Raw genomic sequence first — 27,863 nt, forward strand, 5'->3', positions numbered from 1 at the left:
CGAATTCGAGCCGAGCTATAAATTACATGTTCAAGCTCGGCTCGTTTAAAACTCGGGCAAGCTCGAGTTCGTTGAAAATGACATTCGAGCCGAGCCGGGTTACTAGACAAGCTCGGCTCAACTAGAGCTCGATGTAAACTATTAAATTTTTCAATGAGTGATCAAAGCAAAATTCAAGCCCAAGTTTATGAACAACCTCTATGCATTTATTAATAACATAAATATATAATATGTAAGTATATAAGGCATATTATAAAATATATTATATAACTATAGTTTATAAGTAACAAATTAATAATATGTTATTATATATAACTACAGAGTATAAACAATGGTATATGTATAATGTGAACAAATAGTAAGTCTAATATATTCTATATAACTAAGTAACTATAATATAAATATAATATATAACTATTGTTAACCATGTGTGATGTGATATATGTGTTTATATATATATGCTAACTATTTAATATTGTTATATTGTTATATACTAACTATTAATAACTTAATATGTTAATTTAACATACTAAATATTGTTATCAAAGTATTATAATTAATATGTAATACTATATATATTATACTATGTTTACTATTTACTAATATATATGTAAGATATGAACGAGCTAACGAGTCGAACTAACGAGTCGGGCGAGCGATCCGGTCGAGCTTTAAACGAGTTGAGCTCGCGAGCCCCTATCGAGTTTTGTCGAGCGAGTCGGGTATGTATCACTTACTAATCGAGCGGGTTTCAACAGTAACGATCGAGTTTCTACAGTATCGAGCTCGAGTTCGGATCGGGCTAAACCGAGCGGGTATCGAGCGAGCTGTCGAACGGACTGACTTATTTACATATCTAGGTGTTGTACAATTATTGTGGTGTTGTTGTAAATTTATCATTTATCATTTTATTTTAAGAGGCCAGGTTTGGGTATCAATTTTTTGTTAACGTACAATATCTCTATGTAGCGGGGAAGAAACCAAAACCATAGTCGGTGGGTCTAATTTTTCTGGCATATTCGCTTGATCCATTTGACCATATATATTAAATACTTTATTTATTTTCTAGGAAAAAATTAATATTTTAATTGATAGTATTGACGCCAAGGTCTGTGACCTAAGGCTGTATCAAATTTGTTTATTTTTTTTTTTTACTTTTTATAGATACATTAGAACTAATTACAACAAGAAATAAAAAATACAGTGGGCTTGGGCAACCCAAAAATAAACCTAAGAACATAAGAACGCGGAGACAATGTTTTCGAAGATGCGGGCCCTTTAACTCGAGGCATGGATGCTACAAAGCCGGAGTCACTATTAAAGGTGATTTGACAAGTGTATTGAGTCACAAGGACCCAAATATAAAAATAGGGGTAAACATAGGGAGAGGGATACAGCCAAAAAGCCCAGAAATATATTAAAAAATAAAAAATCACAAACAACAGCACTTGTATAGGTTGGGTGGGAGCCGTTCCTGGAGGCGCGTGAGAACCACGCGTCGCCCAAGGGTGGCCTCTCAACAACAAGGAGAACTAGAATCATTTGGAGCCGCCGGGGGCTGAAGCGGATGGTGGAGGAGGAGGCAAGCGTGAGCTTCACGTGCCGGTTGTTAAGAAGAGCGCTCAGGCGCATGGGAAGCACGCGCCGACATCCAGGTAGCAATGGATGTGGAGAAGACCACCGGCAAACTCCTGAGACTTCAAAGAATCCGTTGCCGACATCCAGGCGGCGATTGAAAATTGATAATTTAACACTTTATTATTGATGTAAGAAGATATATGAGAGCTGGAATACATGTACCAAGAGAAATGAAGAGGAGTATGACTAAAAAGGTTGCAAGCATGAAGCATAGATATTGGATTGAGAAAAGGTACAAACACTCCTCTTATAAAGTTACAACAACTAAGATTATTTATGATAATGATAATATAAACAAGCTGGCATGCTTGGGGGTTCATTTTCTCAAACAAACTGGTGAAGGTATTCTTCCACTGTGGTGTATTTGACATCTGGGTATATATAGCTCGTAGGCCTCCACTCCAAAGGATGCCTAATCTCGAAGTTGGTCTGATCCCCCTCTACAAAGACTGAGTGGTAGATTGCTAATATCATGTTCATTGGAATTGGAGACTCTGCAACAAAGTATCAAGATTCAAAATCATGTCGAGTACTTCATTTGTCTTTTGTTTTATGTTCTTAAAAATAAAAACATTAACAAACAACGCAAAACACAAAACAGTTAAAATCAGAACACTTTTTTAGATTAACTGTATTAATAGCTAGAAATCAGGAAGGGTTTTCGCACTTACCTTGGATGTCCTTCAAAATTTTCTCCTCTGGAACATAGATTTTCTCAAGGGTTTAGCCAATCTTTTTCTCCCAAAGGGCAACAAGCTCATTGTATGAGTAAATGTTCTTGGGAGGCCCGAGGTAGACTATCTTATTCAGTGTTCTTGGGTCATCCACAGCTCTGATCGTGTAGGTTCCTATGTCGTCTTCCGCGTTAAAAATAGCTGCAAGTAAAAAAAAACACAAACAAACAGTGACACATTAATTTTTCACCATATTTACAACTGATCTCATTGATCAATTTCACCTCCTCAAACCTCTTACAAAGTACAAATAGAAAGGATCTAAAATTTACATCTAACCTGGTATACGGTGTTAATTTTAAATGACGTAACAATATATTTTTCATGTGACAATAAATGCATTTAGGGACAGAGTTACATTGGGGCTTGGCCCTCCAAAGCTACCATGTTTTTCCTATAAAAAATTTAAAAATTAAAATTTTATCCCTAAAGTTTTTATTTCTTTTAATTTTGTCCCTCAATTTTGTTTTTCAATTTTGCCACCCAAATCCTGAATTAATGGATCTCCCCATTTCACTGATCGTCTTTCTAATGCAAAATGCTCAAAAGAAGAACTGCTCGGGAGCGTAAAAGAAATTAAATGAATGTTAGTTATCCTTGGCATTTCCATCTCCGAAGATCATGACTTTCTCTCTAGGGGGAGCGGTGAGTTTTGGCTGGGCCAACGTAACGAGATAAAATCCAGCGAAGCAGTTGTTTGCCACGTTAGTGTAGGGGATGCCTTCAGCCTCGATCTTGCGGCGGATTTCAGCCTTGGCACCAAAAACTACACTCTTTGCTGGCTCAACAGCATGCACACGGTCCACGTCGTTTCCGAATTCCGATGGGAAGAACCTCTGCATAATACCCCACCGAAAATATTACTCACGTTACGCAAATATCATATAATCACAAACTTTTCCATAGAGTTTTTTTTCATTTATCAAATATGCTCAGTCAATAAAAAAAAAAATAATAAACAAATAGGCCAAAGTTTGAGCAGTGTAAAGACAACCAACCTTAACATTACCAGCCTCTTTAATGGCGGCAATAATATTGACCTGATCTGCTAGCTGCAAGGTGCCTACAGTCGAGATCACCACGTCCACATGTTTAATCGCCTTTACCAAACTCGCATGGTCATAGAGATCTCCCTGAAAAATTCCCACATTAATTCACACCATCGTACTCTCTCTGACGACCGGAGCAAACTTTCCGATGTAACCGCCATCCGGCAAAACACAAAACACAAACAGAAATTGATGCACGTACATGGAGCAAAGTGACGCCTAAGCTCTTGAAGTTCTCGACGAGTTTTCCCTTTACGGGATCAGAGACCGTACTCTCTCTGACCAGAACAAAGGTGGTCACATTTGTGTTATCATCTAAAAAAGATTAATTAATTTAAAATTTTTTTAGAATTTTTTATAAAGTCTAATATAATTATATAGTAATTTGGCAAAATGAGACTTAGCACTCATGACTATTTTATAAACCGCCTATTCCATGTGGGCTACTCCTCGTCTTCTCAATGTGGAACATGGGTGTTTTTTATTTTATTTTTTATTTTTATGTCTTACATAGGTGTTAAGAAATGCTAAAAATCACATTTTTACTCTAATTTTTCTGGCATATTTGCTTGATCCATTTGACATATATATTAAATACTTTATTTATTTTCTAGGAAAAAATTAATAATTTAATTGATAGTATTGACGCCAAGGTCCGTGACCTAAGGATGTATCAATATTTGAATTGATAGTATTGACCCCATGGTCTGGTGACCCATGGTATGAGTTTGTTCGTTGACCCACGAGTTAGAGACTCTCAATTTTTTCTTTTTTATTAAATAAACAAAAAATTAATGAAGGCATTTTTGTCATTTTTAAGGCATATGTAATGATTGAGGGGGGACCGTCCCCCTCACCCATTTTTAATAAAAAATTTAATTTTTTTTATTAAAAAGGGAGTGAGAAGGGACGGTTAAAAGTCTCTCCTCAATCATTTCTCGTAATGATTTAATGTCAAACCTTAATGGAATGAGATATTTCGTCAAATTAGAAGTTTAATAGTTGAAATTGAAAGTTTTTAAATTTAAGGGATAATTTCAAAATGGATAATGATTTTTTACTAACCGTATCCGCATATACGGATGCGGATACGGTTAGTAGAAATCATCCCCAATTGTCTTAGGTGTGGCTTGGCCACCCCTGTTTAGCCTGGGGGTGGGTTTAGTCACTCTAGACTAGCGGGTCTGAGGTGGCTTGCCACCACTAAGGACCAACCCTTAAAAAAAAAAAATTACTTTGGCCTTTTGAGGGTGGCCAAACCACTCTAAGGGTCATGGGATTGGGTTCGGCCACCCAGACCGGCCGATCTGATGTGGCTGAACCCACCCTCATGACCCTTGGGGGTGGCCGAGCCACCCCCAAAAGGCTAGAGGATTTTTTTTTTTTTTTTGGTTTGATGGTTGGCCCTTTGGGGTGGTTCAGCCACCCCTAAGGGCCATGAGGGTGGAGACCGATCGATTTGGGGTGGCCGAACCCATCTTCAAGTTAATCGGGGGTGGCTGAAACCACCCACAAGGTTGTCACCCCCAATAATTTTCTCATAATTTTTTTTTTTTTTTTCATTTTTTGTTTAGTGAAAAAGGTAATTTTTTAATAATTTTTTCGTCTACGTGGCAATAAAAGCATGGGTATCACTTGTGATACACCTCCACATAGGATTCGAGACATGTGTCAATATTTTGGTGGGGGTGACGTGGCCTGCCGTTAAAAATTTGGATGGAATCCAAACAAAAGTACCAATTGGGTTTTTTCATAAAGACAAGGTACCTGTCGTGACACTTTTCGAAACCGGGTCTGTTATTTGATTTTGATCCAAACCATAAGTACCTGTGGAGCATTTAACCCTATATGTAGTATGTATAACTTTGAACGACAACGGCCCTTTATATATTGGAATATAAGAGATCCATTAAAAAAAAAATGAATAACATTAATTTACCATATAACATATGGGTTGCCATGGTTTCATTGTGATATGATGACAAAGAATTTTCTTATTTCAAGTAAAATGTAAATGAGTTATTTTATGATTAAAATTTTATTTTGTTCTATCTAACGGTGTATATTCATCACTTGTATTCATCACATGAGATTTAACATATTCATCACTTGACATCATATAAATCGAATAATCGATAGATGAAGTATAATAAAATTTTGATGATAAAATAATTCTTCTCTATTTGACTTAAAATAGAAAGAATCTTATTCAATGATTCTATTCTTCTCGTCAAATTGTTATTCCTCAAGCTAATAAAAAGCAACCAAATGAATTCCATTACAATTTCACGGGAATAGCGATTCAAGTTTCAAGCGTTAATCCGGATCCCAAACGTGCTAGATCACTTACCTCACACAGAAGACCTCTCTCTCTCTCTCTCTCTCTCTCTCTTTATGGGCCCTTTTGGGCCCAAATAGAGAGATGCTCAATTGGAAATTAAGTTTTTTGAATTTTCTCTACATTTAAAAAATAAAATTTAAAAATCTACTGCTAATGCTCTGGCCATACAACTTGTTAGCCCTAGTGAAATTTATTAAGGCCGCAAGCCAAAACCATCTCGCATTCCACAATGGCCATTTTAGCCTCGAAGGCCAAAAATCTCTCTTGCAAATTCAAAGATCCGTTCGTATCATAGGTTTTTAATTGATTAAACCGACCTCTCTTGTCCTTTTTGTTAGAAAATAGGGTTTCTATATTAGTTTCATACTCTCCTTATATCTATCTCAAGCTTAAACTTTTGAAACAAATTATAATTAAACACTTTATTTTATTGATGTAAGAAGATATATGAGAGCTGGAATGCATGTGCCAAGAGAGATGCAGAGGAGTACGAGTAAAAAGGTTGCAAGCATGAACGCATATATATATATATATATATATATATTAGATTGAGAAAAGGTACAATTACAAACACTCACTCGCATAAAGTCCCTCGCAGCAACTAGGATTATTTATGATAATAATAATATAAACAAGCTGGCATGCATGGGGCCATGGGGGGTTCATTTGCTCAAACAAACTGTTGAAGGTATTCTTCCACTGTCGTGTACTTGACATCTGGGTATAGCTCGGAGGCTTCTACTCCAAAAGATGCCTCAATCTCGAAGTTGGTGTGGTCTCCCTTCACAAAGACTGAGTGGTTGATTGCTAATATCACGTTGATTGGAATTGGGGCCTCTGCAACAAATTATCAAGATTAAAAAAATGTTTGTCTGTTGTTTTCTCTTCTTAAAACCAAGACATTAACAAACAATTCAAAACACAAAACAGTTAAAATCATAATACTTTTTTTAGATCAATTGTATTGGCTAGAAATCAGGAAGGGTTTTCCCACTGACCTTGGATGTCCTTCAAAATTTTCTCCTCTGAGACATAGGTTTTCTCAAGGGTTTTGCCAATCTTTTTCTCCCAAAGGGCAACAAGCTCATTGAATGAGTAAATGTTCTTGGGAGGCCTGAGGTAGACTATTTTATTCAGTGTCCTTGGGTCATCCACAGTTCTGATCGTGTAGGTTCCTATGTCGTCTTCCTTGTTAAAAATAGCTGCAAGGAAAAAAAAAATCAAACCGTGACACATTTTTCACCGCATTTACTACTGCCTCGGCTCATTCAATTTCACCTCTTCAAACCTCTCGCAAAGTGTGAAATTTCCAATTTCAGCAAATAGAGAGAATTCATTTTACTTTTGTTGTATCTAACTGGGAATATGGTATCAGTTTCAAATGACGTGGCAATATATTCATCATGTGACAACATATGCACCGTTAGATTAATTTGAACCATAAAACAGATCCGCTCTAGTTCACTGATCCTCTTCCTAATACAAAATGCTCAAAAGAAATAAATGATAGTTACCCTTGACATGTCCATCTCCGAAGATAGTGATTTTATCTCTAGGAGGAGAAGTGAGTCCTGGCTGTGCCAACGTAGGGAGAAAATATCCGGCGAAGTAGTTGGATGACACGTAAGTGTAGGGGATGCCTTCAGCCTCAATCTTGCGGCGGATTTCAACCTTGGTAGCAAATGCAGTCTTTGCTGGCTCAACAGCATGCACACGGTCCACGTCGTTTCCGAACTCCGAAGGGAAGAATCTCTGCATAACAGCCCACCGAAAATATTACTAAAATAACGCAAATATCATATCAAAGAAATTCAAGATTTATATCATATAATCAGACCTTATGAAAGTGATCCAAAGCAATTATCTTTGGGGCGGTTGACATATCTAGATTCCCACTAATTTATTGACCGAGTAGATAGGCAGGTTTCTTGATATCTACTACGACATATGAGTTACATAAAGACTTACATTTATCGCTACAATTATTAGCAATTCTGAAAGCAAAATTATTAGAAATTTAAGATTGACCACCCCTCAAATGATAAATCGAGAGGCCTCAATTCTTGAAATTGCAAGACCTTACAATTGTGAAGAATGGCATGTGCTCATGCCATGCCTCAATCCTCAGATCACCACCCTTTCTACAAAACAAGTCTTTTTTTTCTTAAACCGCCATATATCTTTTTGGCTCTGTTTGTTAATATTTTTTTATATGATGCTTTTTGTTTTTTTTTTTTTTTAAAAAAAAAACATATTAATATGATATAAAAGTAAAAATAATTTTGAGTATTTTGTGAATAATTTGTGTTTTGAACTTTTCATTAATGTTTTCATTTTTTTAGAAAAAAAGAACAAATTAATTAAAATATGTTATAAAACAAAGCCAAAAACTGGATGTGCTCATCATGACAGAGCTCCACCAAATTGGAGTTGGTGCGGTGGGTGTAGACGTGACATCTGGTGTGGGGGCACCGGCATCGGACGGATTCTTCACGCCAAAACTGGATGTATTTTCCTTCTTTTAAGTCATAGTGGAGGTGGGGTCCAAACGGAAATTTTCACCCGTCCTCATCAGTTATTATTCATTATGCTGGGAATTTCTATACAAGTGTGTTGGTCAGGAAAAATCATGGAGATTGCATATGTTGCAAGCCTATGATATTTTGGAAATTTTAAAAAATTTTACAAAATATTCTAGCGAGGGTAAAAATGAAAAAAATTGAAAGATTAATACTTTAATTGATATTTTTTAAAGTTTGAATACTTAATTACAAAAGTAAAGAAAAATAAAACTTAAATGACACAAGAATTTTTTAAGAAAAAAAAATTAAAAAATTACAAAAATTTAAGTATGTCAGAATTTAACGGAATTTAAAAAATACTCGTGCTCGAATGTTAAACAAAAAGAGTTCAAAAAAATATAAAATTATTTTGAGAGTTTCGATAAAGTTTAACGAAAAATTTTATCGAGCGATTGAAATTAAAAAATAAATATTCTAAATTAACACTTTAAAAAAATTAACTTGTTAATTACAAAAAAATTATGAAACATCAAGAATTATCTTTATAAGTGAAATTTTTTCTAAATTTAGTTCGGCATGACTATATTTTTATACAGTTAGATATATCAAAACGAAATTTTGATCATCTATGGGAAAGAGTGGGGAGCATGAAGTACAATTATTACTCCTAGAGGCTAGAACCTATAATTTATTTATTTATTGGCAAGTTAATCAAATATGTTCGGTCAATAAAAAATAATAATAATAAAACAAATAGGCCAAAGTTGGAGCAGTTTAAAAACACCAACCTTAACGTTACCAGCCTCTTTAATGGCGGCAATAATCTTGACCTGATCAGCTAACTGTAGGTGGCCTACCGTCGATATCACCACGTCCACATGCTTAATCGCCTTTACCAAACTCGCATGGTCGTAGAGATCTCCCTGTAAAAAAAACCCACATTAATTCACACCATCACACTCTCTTTGACCGGAGCAAATTTTAGCCGGCAAAACACAAAACACAAACACAGAAAATTGATGTACGTACATGGAGCAAAGTAACGCCTAAGCTCTTGAAGTGCTCGACGAGTTTTCCCTTAACGGGATCAGAGACCGTACTCTCTCTGACCAGAGCAAAGGTGGGATGGCCAGACTTTGCACTTGCTTCCACGATGAATTTTCCGATGTAGCCGGTGCCTCCGATGAACAAAATCTTGCTTTTGTGAGCCATCTTGAAACTTTTGGCAGAAGGAGAATAATTATCCAACAAATGGTGAAGGGGACAAGGAAATGTGAAGCTCTGTTCTGATACCTGAAGCAGGGGGAGCACTATTTATGGATGAAAGGAGTGTGTAAAGTTACTATAATAGCCTTCTTGTTGGTACAAAATTGATTGGCCCCTTAAACAAATACCAAATAGTGATGTTATCATGTTACGCCCACGATTATCTCAAAAGTGATATTACAAAATTAGTTCTTAGATTTGTGTTTGATTAATAATAATAAAAAAAAATTACAAATATCCTCCTTTAACTATTACGCAATTATTAATATGCCCTCCAAATTAATAACCGTATCAATGTCCTTCTTCAAACTAAAACATGTTAATGCTTCTCAAAGACCAATTAAAAGACAAAAATAACCTTATAAATTCAAAAAATTTAAAACTAAAAAATAAAATAAAAAATGATTTTTTTTTTAAAAAAAATAAAAATTAAAAATACTAAAAAAGAATGTAAATTTTAAAAAGAATAACTGAAAATTATATAAACAAAATTAAAAAAACAAAGGATTTTTTAGTTTTTTTTTAAATATTAACTTTTTGTTATTTTAGAATTTTTTAATGATTTTTTAGTTTTTTTTAAAATATTAATATTTTTATGAAGGGTATTTTTGTCATTAGAGAACACATTGACATTTTTTAGTAGTTTAGGGGGAGATTGACACAATTAATAGTTTGAGGGAACATTGACAATACGGTGATAGTTTGAGAGAATTATGTGTATTTTTCAAAAAAAAAAAAAAAAAAACATACAAATGTCAATTGACAATGTCTTATCAATAAAATTAGATAAAAGTTTGGTATAAGTCATTACTCTTAGTCAATACCAAAAATGCTTTGAGCATAACAATATATATTATAATCTTTTAAAAATAACTAACGTAACAGTTTACGTGACACTCTTAAACTAAAATTAAATTTAATTATTAACATATGAAGTGTCGCATAAATCTGTAAATTGGCATGATAATCATGTAAGTAACCATCAAATTTAATTATTTAGTGACAACCAAATAGGAATGGATCAATCACCTTCAATTTGGACCGTTGTAATTATTGGAGATAAGAAATTAATTGTTATTTAGTATTTTGTCAAAACATTATTTTTGAAAACTTAATGTGGGAGCAAAGGGTTGGATAAGCTGTCCTTTTCTCTCGGAGGAATTTGATCGTATGAATAGGCAGTTGTAATCCACCCTAATTAGTTCCATGCTAAAGGGGGAGGGGTTAGGTAAAGGATAAGACTTTTTAGTGCCCCTATATTTCTGATCATTCAAGTAGGTGCCCTCCCAGCGAACATATATTGACCGATTTAATAGGTCATTTTATTTTATTTTTCTTTATTCGGAGCGATTGAATAGGTCTTCTAGAAATGTATATGCATGATGAACCTGGTCGTTTTCATGGTGGGGTTCATTGCGTTTCTACGTTTGGTGGGGAGGGGGGGAACCTAGCCGTTTATGTGGCAAGGTTCATTGATGGCTTAAAGAAAATTACATTAAAGACCTCGCTGTTAAACTGCGACAGGTAGCATATAGGACAAGATGAATTATTTTCATACTTTATTTCTTTTGAAAAATCATGGTAGGTTAAGTCTTCTTTTTAGTCTTTTTCTACGATTTACCGCGGCTTACTCTATCTAAACGTTATCATGATAGCACCTACCCGTTAAAATTGACACAAAAATGGTTTAAACGGCAAAAAACTGCGTGCGCGCTCTAAACCAATTGAATTTTGTTCTAAAAGCTTCTTAAAGTTTGACATATATTTAGTAAGTTTTCTTTTCTTTTTTATGCTAACTTTGTGAATACTACCTATTTTTTTTTGGCATAGATGCCAATTATAGGTCATTAAAGTTTTAATTTTATGAGATATAATACATTGCAACCCAACAATACAACTCCTGACTATTTTTGCCCACGTGATAATTTTTATTTTGACTTTTTTTATTTTTTTTTTAGAGAAAAAGAAAAACCTTAAAGCTAATTAGGGGACCATCTTGCCACATGGGTAAGGCCGTAAGGTGATTAAGAATTGTGTTTTGAGGTGACAAAAGACCATATCTCTAATCTTATTTCCTATCTCATGTACAAAGTACTGAAAAGAAATCTACTATCTCATAGGCACCGTGTAACAAAAAAATGTGTGCTAGAATTAATATATTTTTATAATCTATTTCTTTAATTATCTCATATATTGAAATATATTTTATAATACGCGTAAAGCATAATTTTGCATAAATGCTTAAAAATTTAATCATAAATCAATTGCTAGGAAATATGTTTTTAAATATTTATATCCAATTTTCTAGATAAATATTATGATTTCGACTTGACAAAGATCACATTCATTATTGTAAAAGCAATGGTACTTTTCACTTTTATTTATCACACTCATTTCACACAGATCGACATAATGTGTTTTAAAAAGTGACTTTCCTTTTCTTCAAGTAATTTACATGAAAAATTACTTAAAACACAACACATTAACCAACATAAAATGAATATGAAGAATAGCATTACTCAATCTTAATGTAAAGTCATTCACAAGGTGTATAACATGTACTTATCATGTTAGATGAGCTCAAGTACTCTTAAGGAAAGTTTTATAGACATAGATTTCTTTCACTTTCATGTCCAAAAAGAAAGGGACATGAGAAATTATATAAGAGCGGTGAGAGGGGGCTCTCTTGTCTGAGCAGTGAGTCCACCTAGGACTAAGATTTCCTAGAATTTCAAAGAAATTATAGATTTTAAAATTATGAAATTCAAACCATTCATTGCATTAAACGGTTTAGAAAATGCCACATATTAAAAATGTGGTATGTTACGGATAAGAATTGATAGAGTATATTCTCTTTATATTGTATAAAAGTTTTAAACCAAAAATTGTCTTTTAGTTTTACGAAGAAGAAAAAGAATCTCTGCAAAAGTTAAGCAGCAACCATTTGAAAATAAATTTTTTTTGACTGTCTCGATAATATGTCACATTTTTAATAAATAGATAACATTTTTTTCAAGTTGTTCGATATAAGGAGCGGCATGAATTTCATAACTTTGGAATCGAAAATTTGTTAGAAATTGTAAAAAATTCTTATCTGCCCAATCTAGTGAACCCCTGCTCGAACCTCTCACAAATTCCGACCCAAAGAAAAAGAAACAGGAATAATAACATGAATTATTAATTATAGAAAATCCCGACCCCAGTTTGATGGGTCGGCCAAGAGGTAGCAGAATTACTAAAAGAAAGTGGGGTCTCTCTATCTATAATCTATTTTTGAAGGAGGAGACACCATGATTTTAGTGTAGAACTCAAGAAATCGTGATTATCTTTTATCTCCTGCAATTGAGTGCTTGGAAAAGAAGTCATGAAAGGAAAAAAGCAGAGATGATAAGAAGAAGAATAAAGTGCATTCAAGGTTCTCAATTTTTATTATTATTATTATTATTATTATTATTATTATTTTTAACTTCATCATATCATATTTTTATTATAAATTTACTAATTTTAAATTTTTATTGTCATATAAACATTTCAAAGGGCTACAACTTTTAATTTGACGATAATTTTTCAATTCTAATGTTTACTAGATTAAAACGGATTATCAATAAAAGTTTGAAAATATGGTACAGAAAGTCGTCTTGATGTTCGTTGAACATTCACTCGGGCGACTTTGCAAAAGGGCTATTTTTGTAATTTTATTTAGAACTGTGCTCCTAACTTTTTAATTAAGCAGAATTAAGAACGGTTTGGCCACCAAAGTTCATGTTATTTTCTTAGTTTATTAATAAGAATACCCTAGAGTGGGTTTTCTTCAATTTTCCTTCAAAAAAAAAAATTAGAGTTTTATAGGATTTATAAGATGATTGTGAATTGCTGTACTTGCAGATTTTGCTTCTGACTATGCCACGCCGCATCAAAATCCTAACAAAATATTGAGATGATGGTAAAATAGTGAGAACGTACAATATTCTTGCAATTAGAGAAAAGTACGTACAATATATATATATCATTTAAATAAAGGTATAATAGACAGATTTATTATCCATCAATTGGAATGATTGACAAAGAAGTTGAACATTAATTGGGTCTATTTGGATTTGCATAATTTAAAAATAGAAATTTTAAAGCATATAATTTAAAAACACAATTAAATGTTTGAAAAAAATTAAAATTACTTTATCTACGATTTAAAAATGTAAATTCGTCTACATTTTAAAACTGCACTTTTAATATATGAAATTGCAATACCAAATTGACTCTTAGGATCTAATTGGTAGTGGCAACTGGCAAAAAAAAAAAAAAAATTACAAAATTGAGTTGATCATGAATCACGATGAAGTGAGAGGGTAGTGGACTTCTATCGTGGCCTGGCATTTAGTGGAAATGAGCCCATTAATTGTTTGAATTGTTTAGAGAGCACCTTATCTCTGAATGTTTAATCGAATTTTGGATTACCTGGGCTTAGTTCGAACTCAATTCATTTAATTATTACATTGTCCGCAGGCTATTCACCGGTGAAAGACTTTGCAGGGAAGATGAGAGAATATTAGAGGAGTTCATCGTGGCTAGATCCGTCAGTTAGTGTATATGGAGAGAATTTTAGCAGAGTTTTGTTAAGGCAAAATGGGCGTATTGGAGTACTGAGTGCACTATCTTTCTTTCTATAGGTCGTCGTCCCGTCCTCCTTTTTTAGGGTTTTAACAATTACTGCCAATCATTTGTTATTGGCGTGAAGATTTCATTCCTAAATTTGTTGGGAAGGGATATATGCATGACATGGGTAGGCGGTTCACCAAGAATCAGTTGTTGAGCGCTGAAGCATAGCATGGGTGCACTTGGACAGTTGGATCATAGCCTGTTGATTATCTGAGCTTTGGGCCGCCAGACCTTCTCAACATTTCAATAGGTGAGTAATTCTATCCGTCTAACTAATGTCCAACTTATGTCCAACTTTGCCGATGTGGCACCTTGCCACGTCATCCATCATTTAAAAAAAAAAAAAAAATTCAAAATAAGCGTGAAAACGATTTCAGTATACCCATTTCGTCATTTTCCCCCCAAATCTCTTCCTCCCTCTCTCCCTCTCTCCATCTCCTCCCTCAACCCATCTACCGCCACCCACGACCACCACCACCGTCGAACACCCACGAGCCCGCCATCGATACGGACGTACAGCAGCATCTCCCAATCTCCGGCCATTTGCTTCATCTCGACCAGTGGTCCAGCTCCATCTCCATCTCCGGATCTCCGGCCAGCTCCACTGTGCGTTCTCCATCTCCGGTTCGGCTCTGACGATCCGACAACCCAACCACCGAACCGCCACGAGCAACCCCAGCCGAACCACCACCACCGCCGACGAGCCCATCCACCTTATGGTTTTCTTAGTTTTTTTTTTTCGGTTATTCCTTTTGATTTTCTCTCCAGATCCAGTTTTTTAGTTGTTTTTGGGTGAGATATCATATGTTTGCATTGCTTATCTTGTTTTCTGGTTTTTCCTTTTTGGGTATGAATCTGCTAGTCCTATTTTCCATGAGGCTTTTCTCTATTTATTTAATGTATCATCTAGTTACGATGGGTCTGATTGAAATCAGCTTTGATATCTTAAATTTTTCTTCCTAAAAGCTGATATGATTTATGTGGCTCTAATGTTGTTGGGCATATGCAGATATTAGTTCAAAAAATATATTTCAAATATAGCTGGCCGGTGAACATTCACTGTGTTAGCCCGATTATTCATGGAAGTTTGTTCTCTTATTTCCTTTGTTGATGGTGCTTGCTCATTCAGTCATTTGCTTCTCTTATTCACTGTGTCATTCTCTTATTTCCTCTGTTGATGGGCAGTCCAATTGTTTGACAAAATTACACGCAGGGACATTTATTCTGAAATTGGTCATTATCACGTAGGGACATTTATCTGTATGTGATCAAAGCATTTTACTATGTCCTGTTGCTCCCTTGAAACGGTTGTACTTTTCTGATGGTTATCCTCAAATGTTAATCCAAAAAACTAACCACAAGCGCTGAAGTTCTTATGGAAGCTTACTTTCTGTAACTTGATTATTACTTCTTACTGTTGCTACCTAGAAACGGCTGTACTTTTATGATAGTTCTCCTCAAATGTTAATCCAAAAAGCTAACCACAAGCGCTGAAGTTCTTATGGAAATTTACTTTCTGGCATAACAGGTCTTGCCTATGTCCCTGAGCACTCACTGAAGATGAATGCAACTTCCAGCATTTCCACAGTGATTGTTTAGGATTGAACTATTTTAATTTCCATTTTTACCACATTATTTTGAGCAGGGAAAAGAAGTTTGATGTGTTAATTACCCATTAAACCAGCATTAAGCTTGTCTTGCCATCCAGAAAAGTTGCACCAAAACATGTTTACCTCTCTCGAGTGAAGTTGGTGTAGTCATGTCAATTTGTTTTAGAAATTTAGCTTCACGTTATGTATTGTAAACTATGATCTTGAGAATGGTAGTTATATTTTCTAGGGAGCTTGGAATCACATGCTTTATTTGTTAATTTGAAATCATTTTTTTAGGCCAATTTTACGTCGTCCAATTTGAATTTGATAGTCCAGTAATTGCCTAATTGGCTTGTTGATGTGGCTTTGTGCAGGAAAAGTAGAATTTGGAAGATGCCTTGGATTCTGGGGGCAGTGTTATTTTCTAAAGTTAAAAGAGTGGTGGTGGGAGTTATGCATAAGCCTGTAGCTGGAGATTCATACAAATATAAAGGACTTCGGCTAATGTTATTTTTGAGTATTTTATGGTCATCTCACTTTTTGGATTAAGCCTGTAGCTGTTGCCTTGCGGCCTCCCATTAAGTCATCACACTTTTTATCTACTTTTGCAAAATTGAATGTTTTTAAGTTGATGCTGAACTTTATAAAGAAGGCACTAGAAAAGAATGCTAAATGTCTTGTTTGAGATCAATGACAGACCATGGAGATACCTGTCTTTTAAAATTTTTATTTTGCTCTTATTAGGTGTATCATGTGAAGCACAACTCTTTGGGCATGTAGATTCTTAAAGTATTTCTTTCCAAAATGGCTTGAATAAAATGTGGAAGTCCTAATCTATGGCTTAAAATTGAATCAAAAATTTCTGTCACTACTCGATATCTGGTCAACTTGACCTAATCCCTTTGATAACACATTAGAATAACAAATCAACTGATTTTTTTAATTTTTTGGTAGAAATTCAGAACAGCATTTTCACATAAGAGTAGAAACCAAAATCGATATAAATTTGCATCATTTCATTGTTGCTAAGATGCTTGGCATATTTTAAGTAAATTAACCAGGCAAAAAGATTTATATCTCCCTCGAATTGTCAACCTAGAGAAAGATAATATCCAAGAAATAAAGCCAATTTTGAAAAGCATGATTTTTTTTTTAACTCTTCTTATCACATTGCACAAAAAGATAAAGGACACATTCTACCTATCCTCGCAAAATAGAGATCCATGCACATACAGTTGTCCTTTGTTGACTTAACAATTGTGTTTGAAGCCTTCAGTTAAAGGCTAGTACCCTAATTACATCTCAAGATGAAACATCATATCTCAGATCTTGGAATCTCTTCGGTACGCTTGACATGTATTTCTCAGCCTATGCATCCTCGAAGGAATCTGGGGTACACCTTATAACTGAGACTGCTGTAGCATGGTGCAAAGCTCTAGCAGCTTCATCTGAAAAATTAGAATTAAAACTTAGCAACCTAGAAAGCAAATAGAAAATAATAGTTATGGTACCACTTTTAGTATATCCTATATATAGCAGTAACTGAAATCCTGAAGCTAATCTTAAAACCAAAACTCCAAACTGTCTTGGATGATAAGTTTGCCCTTATTCACACAAAGCACTAGCCATTTTCACATTCCATGGTTAAAGCGTCTTACCCTTCTTAATATTTGTATTAAATATTGTTAACAAGCATTAGTTACTGTCCATTTTCACAAGCATTGTTTCCAAAAAAAGAAACTTCTTACCTATATACTGTTTACAAGCATTAGTACCGTCTATTACACGCAACTTTATATGCTTCTTATCGTTCTTGCAATTGACATCATTATCTTCTGACTCTACATCATATACAATTTCATTTCCAAATATATCAAAACGAATAAAACAAAGTTAAAATGAAACAACTATGAATAATATCATTAACTAATATTTGAAGCAAGATTAAAGGAATAATGAAACGCCTAACATACCATTTTGAGAGTCAATTTCAAGGGGCAAAACATTATCAATTGGAAGTTGTGTCAACGAATGATCATCTTCGCATGTATTCCCCAATACCAACGGTGACAAGTCCATCTATGAGTTAGCAACGATGAAATTAAACCAAAATGAAAGCCATATTATATAAATGAAGATAATCAATTGTATATGTTTATTACTGCCTATTTAACAACCAATCCTTCAGTTTAGAGTCAACCACACATACACCAAATCCTCTTCCCAATATAGAGTTTCATCAATCAAATGGACTCACCATACCCAACAAACAGAACCCATAACACAAAGCCAACAAAACTTCAAAACAAACTCGACCCCTCATCATTCACCTCATTCATAATAAAACCATCATGATCATTCGCATTCTTTGGTTGGTCAGAAACTAGATGAAACCCTGTGATGTCACTTTAGATGAACAAAAGATAATTGAACAAATAAATGGCGATTTAAAAAAAAATATATTGGAAAACACAAAAAAAAAAAAAAAAAAAAAAAGTAAAGGAGAAAAAGAGGACGAATAACAGGCAAGATAATAGAGGACGAATAACAGGCAAGAGAAAAAGTAAAGGAGAAAAAGAAAAGGACCTCAATCTCTAATTTGTTGCTTCACTTGAAATTAGTTATAAATTCCTTTGTAAAGTTACAAAAAAAAAATAGTTAACTAGTCCCATATCCTTTCACTTATCTGCATAATCAGCTAATCCATTCTCGCTCTTCTGAACAAGTTGAAGTACTTGTTAATATTGTAGAGGCTTTTCTGCTTTTTCTTTTCATGGGAATGGGAGTTTACATTATGAAAAGTCAGTTATAGTGTAAAGTTACTTCTTTGTAAACAATTTGCTATATAATTCTCGTACTATCTTTTATTGATTGTATTTAGAAAAAAGAAACTATTAGTCTAATACCTTTTTGTTCATTCTGAAGTATGTGGGAGAGACAGGATGTTACTTTGAAGTTTACCGGAATGATGAAATAACAGTGGAGGACTTGAAAAGGTAAGGACTGATATTGTTGTTTGCTTATCTACATGATGGTATTTTGGGCCGTGAACAATTTATATGGAGCATATCTCACTTAGCATGTCTTGTGTAATTTTTCTAAGGAGCATAATCATATCCGTTACTCTCTCTGCCATTTTTATAGGATGAATCCCAGAGGAATCCTGATATCCCCAGGGCCAGGTAAGAGTTTTTTGGATGTGTTGTTTTTAACTGCAGACAGTAAATGCCTAGTAAACAGGGGAAAGAAAGGAACTATTTTGTAGGAAATTTTTCTTTTCTTTTTCCTGGGTTTTCCAGTCAAGCAAACAGAAAATGACGATTACAACGAACCTAATTGTCTGATCTTTTCCAACGATGAGAGTGTTACCTGGAGATGGAGAACAAACGGTGGAGCTTCACGGAGATCCGGAGATGGAGATGGAGCTGGACCCACCGCACCGGTCGAGATGGAGATGGAGCTGGATCCGGAGATGGAGCCGACGTGCTGCTGTACGTTCGTACTGATGGAGGGCTCGTGGGTGTTCGACGGTGGTGGTGGTCGTGGGTGGCGGTAGATGGGGTTGAGGGAGGAAGAGATTTGGGGGGAAAATGGGTTTGGGGGGAAAATGGTGAAATGGGTATAGGTATACTGAAATCGTTTTCACGCTGATTTTGAAATTTTTTTTTTTTTTTTTTAAATGATGGCTGACGTGGCGTGGTGCCACGTCAGCAGAGTTGGACATAAGTTAGACATTAGTTAGACGGCTAGAATTACTCTCAATAGGTGGCCAATGGAACCACGTCCAATTGGACGACACCACCTCTTCGTCATAGCGCAAAGGTGGTCAAGGTCGAGCTCTGTGGGACACTGTAATGCCCCTCATAAATTTAATATCAATATTTTATAAAATTAAAATGAATTAGAATTAACCCAATTACTCTTAATTAATTTTCAACAAAATATATATTCTTTTAAAATTTGTTATTCACCTCGAATAATCACTATCTTAATTGGAACGTTCGAAGAAACCCTAGCACGAACGTTCGATAACCATCACCAGAACGTTCAATGGTTGCCCTCCCTAACGCAGCCCTTATTCTTATCCTCTTTGAGAATGTTCGACGCTCCTGATGAACGTTCGACGTGTTGTTTTTACAAATTTTTGAAGTACGATACAAACATTCGAACGTGTCTGAAAGATAAAATCATACTCACCCAATCTTATTCACTCGAACCACTCTTCTTCCCCTATAAATACAGCATCTCCCCTACGTCTCTGTCACTGCATTTGCAATCTTATAAATATAGTCCCTTCCCTAGTAAATTTATTAACCAAAACCAAGTTCTTTTGAATTTTTTAGGAAGTAGAGATTTTAAGGAGAAATTTTGACTATGAGATGGCATAGAAGCAAGACCAGTGTGTGATATTTGCAAACCTTGCACATTACCAACTCTGATTTGATTAATGCCTTATGCCCGTATACTCAGCTGCATGAATGTTGAGGTTGGAGATAGATACCATTCGTCAAGTGATGGGTGGAGCTCATATTATGACACCCTGAGGGATCAAAAGCCACATGAAGGGCACTAAAATAAACAGCTGGACCCTGAGAACGACCTTAAATATAAATGATTAAATCGATTGTAGTACTTAACAATAGAATGACCCACCTTACCACAAATTTGGCACACAGGCCGATTCCTGGAATTAGAATGAGAGAATTGACTGCTGTAAGGAGAACAACCTTCTCCCATGTCCAGCATGAGAAGAACCACGCGAACCACATGAGTTGTTGATGGAGGATGAGGGGTGACGTTAGGCCACATGGACGCTGGAAGAAGATAGATCCAAAGAAATACTGTGGAACTTGTTAAGGAATTTCCCGCCAGAAATCGAAATGGTAGAGAGATGAGCTGGAGTCTACAGCTACGAGCAGAGCTATTTGAATGAAGTGGGAGACTTCTCTCTAATCAATATTTTTGTCTTATTAATCGATAATCATACGCCGCCGATCAGAGAAAGTAGGGATGAGCCGGCATAAACGCCTGGGTTCACGGGCTCAAATTAATTAAGAAAAGGAAAGGCATCTTCAGGTAATAAATGTTGACGTGAAGGATATCTAAGAGGGGTAGACATATAAAAGGTTTTTCTGATATAAAAAGGAGGTATCTTCTTCTTCTAAATATATATGCACTTCTTCTTTCCAACGAGACTTCTTCACCAATTCTAACTTGATCGTTGGAGGAGGCGTTGCCGGGACACCCCGACGACCCCTTTTGTTTTGCAGAAAACTTGAAGAACCCTTACTTGATTCTCACCAACCTTGTGGGCTGCGATACACCGTGTCAACCCGGAATTTCAAGTCATCAACTCCAGAAATTTTGTTAACAGAACTCAATCCGCTACTCATGGGTCAAAAGATGCCAATAAAGATCGTCCCAATAAATAAGGTCAATATGAGTGGTGATAGATCGAAGTGACTAATGGGTCATAATCGGTACTCAACCTAGCGAAGAAGTAGGAGACAACTTCTGACTCCTTGATTGGCTCATTTATGGCTGCTAACATATGAGCTAAGGTCTGGGCCTTTTGAAAGTAATCAGCGAGGAAGCACCCTTCTTAAGGGTAGCAAGTTGATACCGGGTCTGCATGATGCAGGCTTTAGATTGAAAGGAGAAAATTTTCTCTAATGTAATCCAGACATCATGAGAACAGTCCACATGGACAAAAATAGCTTCACTCTAGATATGGTAGACATGATGGCACTCAATATGAGTTTGTTTTGGTAAAACCAAGTTTGATAGTCAGGATTAAGATTGGGAACTAAAATAGGGGAATAAGAGGTGCCAGAGGTATTGGATGAAGAAATAGACTCTGGAGGACACGAAATAGAACCATCAACATGCATGCCCAAAAAGCTGATATCCTTCAAGGAATGAGACCATCAAAAAATGCCAGAGTAAATAATTGTCACGACTCACGGGATAGTTTGAGACTGATATGGTGATTGACAGCGGCAAGTGGGGTGAGGCTAGAACCAGAGGTGAGAGTGGAAGAGTTTGATTGTGTGAAAGCCATGGAGACAAATGACATGAGTCTTACTAGGCTCTGATATCATATATATAATGACAACAATGTTATTGTGGTGTAAGAAGTCCACTTGAACAATGGGTGTCTATTTATATTTATAGAAGATTTACAAAGCTACAAATATAAATACAAAACGTTACAAACGTTGGAAAGTAAATGCTAAAAGCTAATCGTTACACAGCTTACAAACCTTTCATCATTCACTCTCTAACGTTGCAGAGTAAATGCTATAGAATTAAAGAGAAAGATTTATAGAGGAAATGCTATTGTACGTTATGTATCTTCAGATGTCTCAATAATGCAGAGGAGTATTGAGTAAAAAGGTTGCAAACAAGAAGCTAGCTAGCATATATATTGGGTTGAGAAAAGGTAGAAACACTCCTGGCATAAAGTCACCCACACCAACTAAGATTATTTATGATAGTAATATAAACGAGTTGGCATGGATGCATGGGGTTCATTTTCTCAAACAAACTGGTGAAGGTATTCTTCCACTGCGGTGTATTTGACATCTGGGTATAGCTCGGAAGCCTCCACTCCAAAGGATGCCTCAATCTCGAAGTTGGTGTGGTCTCCCATCACTAAGACTGAGTGGTAGATTGCTAATATCACGTTCATTGGAATTGGGGACTCTGCAATGAAGTATCAGGATTAACAAACAATTCAAAACACAAAACAGTCAAAATCATAACACTTTTTAAGATCAACTGTATTAATTAGATATCAGGAAGGGTTTTTCCACTGACCTTGGATGTCCTTCAAAATTTTCTCCTCTGGAACATAGATTTTCTTAAGGGTTTTGCCAATCTTTTTCTCCCAAAGGGCAACAAGCTCATTGTATGAGTAAATGTTCTTGGGAGGCCTGAGGTAGACTATCTTATTCAATGTTCTTGGGTCATCCACCGCTTTGATCGTGTAGGTTCCTATGTCGTATTCTGTGTTAAAAATAGCTGCAAGGAAAAAAAAAAAAAAAAAATCAAACAATGATAACATGTTCATTATGTGGCAACAAAAACGTGTTAGACCATAAAATGGATCCACTCCATTTCACTAATCCTCTTCCTAACGCAAAATGCTCAAAAGAATTGGTGGAGATCGAGCTTAAAAGAGATGAATGTTGGTTACCCTTGACATTCCCATCTCCGAAGATAGTGACTTTCTCTCTAGGAGGAGCGGTGACTCCTGGCTGTGCCAACACAAGTTAGGCCAGTTCCAGGTAGTGGAAAAGATATTGCTGCCAAAAATCAGGTACTTTCTGGGTCTTGTTTTAGTTATTCTATTAAGATTGCTGTGGATTTATATGAGAGAAATTTTGTTCTTATTATTTGCTAATTCTTGGAATGGTTAGTTTTTTGGGAATAGATATATATATATATATTTTATGTATTTAATGCCGCTTTCGGTTGAAAACGACATTAAATTTAATGCTGTTTTAAACTGTTAGAGGTATTAAATTTTATGTCATTTTAAACAGATCAAAATTCCTTCAAAATCTTTTTAAATTTGAAATTCTCAAATTTTTTAGTCTTGACCGTTCATTAGAAAACTTGCTACAATTTTTGGGAGGAGAATCCCAAACATTTGGACCTCTCCCTCTCCCCTCTCTCTCTTTGTTCTTCTCGCCGGATAATTTCTCTCGACGGAATTTCTACAAGATCTCCCCGGAAAATCTCTCTCGACAGAATCCCTCTCTCCCCAGAAAATCTTGTAAACTGTGCTGAAAGTGCCAATAATGAGTTTATTCGAATACTTCAAAGTCGCTTTTACAACGGCGTCAAGATCTATTGCTTGTCTGAGATTTTCAACAAAGACATTTTCCTTCGATTATCGTTGGTCAGTTATTGGCTAGCTCCGTCATCTTCAACCCCTGTGGCTTTGGTTGCTTTTTGTTGTCTCTCTCTTAACATAAACAGCAGAACAACTACAGTTACTGATACAAAAACTGCCAAACCAGCTGAACCAATAACAGCTAATGCCTCTTCTCGTATAAATTAATGCCGGTTACGTCCTAAGCGGCGTTAAATTGTTAAGCAAGTCTCCACGTAAGATCGATAATGCAACAGATATAACGTACATATACATGCAGCAGATATTCAAACACATCCAATAAGCTTGGCCAATTCTTATAAATCAGTATAAGAATGTCTCATATATCTAATAACGTATGAGAATCATATAAATTTTTAATAATATTTATAAAAATAAAAAATACATTTCACTTTATTAAACTGATTTGTTTTGTAAGAATTTATTACTAGCCATTTGTAATTAGTTTTTCTCCATGCAAAAATGGGCGGAGCATAACGATCTTTAGTTATTATAATCTCTTACAAATTAACATATTAATTTACATTACGTTGTTACGATATTTAAAATTTTATTTAATTATTTAATTATTAACCTATTAAACCTTACGAAAATTTATAAATCGACATCATAATCACATCGGTAATCATTAAATTTAAATATTTAGTGATCCAATTAAATATATAAAAAAATAAAAAATTGAGTACTTTTAGGCGCCATCAAAGACGAATGGATCCATCACCATCAATGCAGACAATAAGGGGGAAGGGGGAACCTAGCCGTTAATATGACAAGGTTCATTGATGTCAGTCCAATGGAACGCAAGTCTTTCTTCTCCTTCAAAGTTCAAAGTCAAAATGTTATAAGATTGGCTTATTAAAGAAAGTCACCTAAAGACCTCATTAATTGTTAAACTGCGACAGGTAGCGTATAGGACAAGATGAATTATTTTCATATTTTATTGCTTTTGAAAAATATTTTCAGGATCGGAACTCGATATAAAGATTAATACCATATACTATATAAACATTTCAAAAATATTTTACAAAATTAGAGTAACAAGGTTTAGTAGCCTTTTTTTTCTTTTCTTTTTTTCCTTTTTTTTTTTTTTTTTTTTTTTTTTTTTTTTTTTTTTTTAACAATAACTGCTAGAACCTATCACATACGTAAATTTTGTGATACATATGTTAGATGTTTGTGTGCATGATACGTAGCATTATTTACATATCAAATGTCTAAAAAAGTAAGAGAAATCATAAAAATCACATTTTTTTTTTTTTTTCACGACTATCACATAATACTAATGTAGTACTCTCAACTAGAGGTGTACAAACGAGGTGGTTATTAACCGCTAATAATCGTAAACAACTGCTAATCGAATAATCGAAAAATTGGGCCAGTTGAGATTACCGATTATCTGGTTTTAATTAGGGGTTCTTCAGGCTACCCCCGAACCCTGAGGGTAGTTTATTAATAAGAATATTTTTTCTTCATACCACCCCCAAAGGCATCTAGGGGTGGCCATATGCTTTTGGGGGTGATTGCCCTTTTTTTCTTTTCAAAATTTTTTTTTCTTCTTAAAAAAAATAATAATATTTTTTTAAGTTTTATTTATTTATGTTTTTATAGATTTGTATTTTTTTATTAAGATTGACAAGTGTCGCCATCTTATTGGTGTTGATGTTATACTTAACGAAATCTGTCAAAATTTTTAACAGAATTTGACTCCAATGAACGATTTGTAAATTAAGTCAACCACAAAGATTTCTAAATTAATTTTGATACCAAAGAGAGTGATTTGTAATTTAGACTAACCACAAAAACTAATAGTGCAATTTTTTCAAAACAATATTATAAAATTGAGTTAATGAATGACGATGAAGTGAGAGAGTAGTGGACCTCTATCGTGGCATTTAGTGGAAATGAGCCCATTATTTAAATTGTTTAGAGAGCATCTTATCTTTGAATGTTTAATCTAATTTTGGATTACATAGCATAGTTTATCCTTATTCTATGTATCTTTTTTTTTTTTTTTTTGACATGTCCACACAAGAGGGGGAAGGGGGGAATCGAACTAGTGACCTCCGCTTCATGAGGCGCAATCTCCAGCCAATTGAACTATGTATCTCTCATCCTACCAACTCGACATACCTGTTACCTGATATGATGATTATGATTGGGGTGTGATAAGTCTTGAATTATTCGATTCAAGACCCATTAACTTGCATTTGTTATACCTAGTTCTTGTTGTATATATAACATTTTGTTGTGGTTTATTGTTTTGTCTTATTTTCAGGTCTTAATTGAAATCTAATTCAAAACACTTGAATTAGACCTGAAAATACATCAAGGGCAATTTGGTCATTTCCAGAGTTCAAGGCTGATCCTGAAAAGATAAAAATCGTCCAAGGCATTTCGATCGATCGATTATTTGTACAACTAATAATTCGATCGATCGACTTTCTGTCAACTCAACTTCGATCGGTCCAGATGCGATCGATCGATTCTCAGAGCACAAAATTTTCGATCGATCGACTTCGTATCTTCCAGAAGGTCAAGATATTTCCAAATCTTTGTGCGATCCAAATTAAAAGTTGGGTTTAATGGACAGAAATGGACGGCGACCAGCACTGTTTGTGCGGCTAGAATTAATCATTGATGAGTCCCTTGATTTTTTAACCAAAATCAAGTTCTTTTGAATTTTAGGGACTTGAAATAGAGATTTTAAGGAGAAATTTTGACTATGAGATCAAATAGAAGCAAGACCATTGTGTGATATTTGCAACCTTGCCCATTACCAACTCTGACTTGATCAATGCCTTATGCCCGTATACTCATCCGCACGAATGTTTAGGTTGGAGAGACCATTTGTCAAGTGATGGGTGGAGCTTGTATCATGATACCAAAAGGAATCAAAAGCCACATGAGGGGAATTAAAATAAGCAACTGGACTCTGAGAATCACCTTAAAATGAATGATTAAATCGGTTGTAGTACTTCACAACAGAATGACCCACCTTACCACAAATTTGGCACACAGACCAATTGCTGGAATTAGAATGAGAGAATTGATTGTTGTGAGGAGAACAACCTTCTCCCACGTCCAACATGAGAAGAACCACGTGAGTTATTGTTGGAGGATGAGGGGTGACGTTAGGCCACATGGACGCTGGAAGAAGACAGATCCAAAGCAATATTGTGGAGCTCAATCCGCTGCTCATGGGTCAAAAGATGCCCATAAAGATTGTCCAGTGAAATAGGGTAAATACGAGTGGTGAAAAAAGTGACCAATGGGTCATATATAATCGATACTCAACCTAGCCAAAAAGTAGGAAACAACTTCAAACTCCTTGAGAGGCTCATCTATACATGGCAACTAGGGATGTACAAACGAACATTTATAACCACTTTAAAACTGCTAACTGCCTATAACCGTATAACTGCTTTCAAAAGCGATTATAAATAACCGCTAACCGCATAGGCAGAGGCGATTAGAGGGTTTAGGAAAAGTGGTTAATAACTGCTAACCGCTTATATATATATAATTTTGGATTTGTAATGCTTGGGTTTTGGATTTGTTTGTATTTAGTTATTCGGATTTATTATGTTTTAGATTTGGATTTTGGATTTAAAACCTGCACTAAAACTCGCCCAAAAGTGGCCAAAACCAGCTTAAAACTAGTCCAAAACCCAAATTGAAAAGCTATTATACAACCGCCGGTTATCTACACAGTAACCCCTAACGGGCGGTAAAATGCAATAACTGCCTTGGTAGTTAGCAATTAGTGGTTTTACCCAATAACCATTGGTTATAATTGTGTGTACACCCCTAATGGCAACTAACGTATGAGCTAAGGTCTGAGGAATAGAGGAAGCACCCTTCTTGAGAGTAGCAAAAATTGATACCGGGTCTGCATGATGCGAGCTTTAGATTGAGAGGAGAACGCTTTCTACAATGTAATCCAGACATCACAAGAAGAGTCCACATGGACAATAATAGCTTAAGTCTAGAGATGATAGACATAATGGCACTCATAATGAGTTTAATTGTCTTGGTGAAACCAAGTTTTGATAGTTAGGATTATGATTGGGAACTAAAATGGCGAAATAAGAGGTGTTAGAGGTACCAGATGAACAAATAAACTTTGGATGACAAGAAATAGGACCATCCACATGCATGCCCAAAA

The 27,863-nt window shown here is 35.1% G+C and overlaps 2 protein-coding genes across 2 annotated transcripts; both read right to left on the reverse strand.

Moving 5' to 3' along the window:
- Positions 1-1,821: 1,821 nt before the first annotated feature.
- On the reverse strand, positions 1,822-26,840 carry LOC133866098 (phenylcoumaran benzylic ether reductase Betv6-like). The gene is made up of 4 exons (XM_062302656.1): positions 26,694-26,840; positions 22,997-23,057; positions 22,618-22,821; positions 1,822-2,132 (listed from the first exon to the last, which is right to left on the reverse strand). Exons 1-4 carry the CDS (start codon positions 26,838-26,840, stop codon positions 1,963-1,965), a joined length of 582 nt encoding a protein of 193 aa, XP_062158640.1. The 3' UTR covers positions 1,822-1,962.
- Positions 6,265-9,581, reverse strand: LOC133866574 (phenylcoumaran benzylic ether reductase Betv6). The gene is made up of 5 exons (XM_062303134.1): positions 9,314-9,581; positions 9,073-9,207; positions 7,277-7,514; positions 6,761-6,964; positions 6,265-6,599 (listed from the first exon to the last, which is right to left on the reverse strand). Exons 1-5 carry the CDS (start codon positions 9,494-9,496, stop codon positions 6,433-6,435), a joined length of 927 nt encoding a protein of 308 aa, XP_062159118.1. The 5' UTR covers positions 9,497-9,581; the 3' UTR covers positions 6,265-6,432.
- Positions 26,841-27,863: the final 1,023 nt, after the last annotated feature.

Source organism: Alnus glutinosa, chromosome 4, assembly GCF_958979055.1.
Source record: "Alnus glutinosa chromosome 4, dhAlnGlut1.1, whole genome shotgun sequence".
NCBI classification, from domain to species: Eukaryota; Viridiplantae; Streptophyta; class Magnoliopsida; order Fagales; family Betulaceae; genus Alnus; species Alnus glutinosa.

Coding starts and splice junctions, on each gene's coding strand:
- LOC133866574 (XM_062303134.1), bottom strand. CDS start 9,496: ATGGCTCACAAAAGCAAGATTTTGTTCATCGGAGGCACCGGCTACATC. Junction 6,965..7,276: donor CGGAGATGGACATGTCAAGG/GTAACTATCATT, acceptor TTTTCCTTGCAG/CTATTTTTAACAAGGAAGAC. Junction 6,600..6,760: donor AATTTTGAAGGACATCCAAG/GTCAGTGGGAAA, acceptor AATTTGTTGCAG/AGGCCCCAATTCCAATCAAC.
- LOC133866098 (XM_062302656.1), bottom strand. CDS start 26,840: ATGTGGCCTAACGTCACCCCTCATCCTCCAACAATAACTCACGTGGTT. Junction 22,822..22,996: donor CGGAGATGGGAATGTCAAGG/GTAACCAACATT, acceptor TTTTCCTTGCAG/CTATTTTTAACACAGAATAC. Junction 2,133..22,617: donor AATTTTGAAGGACATCCAAG/GTCAGTGGAAAA, acceptor ACTTTGTTGCAG/AGTCTCCAATTCCAATGAAC.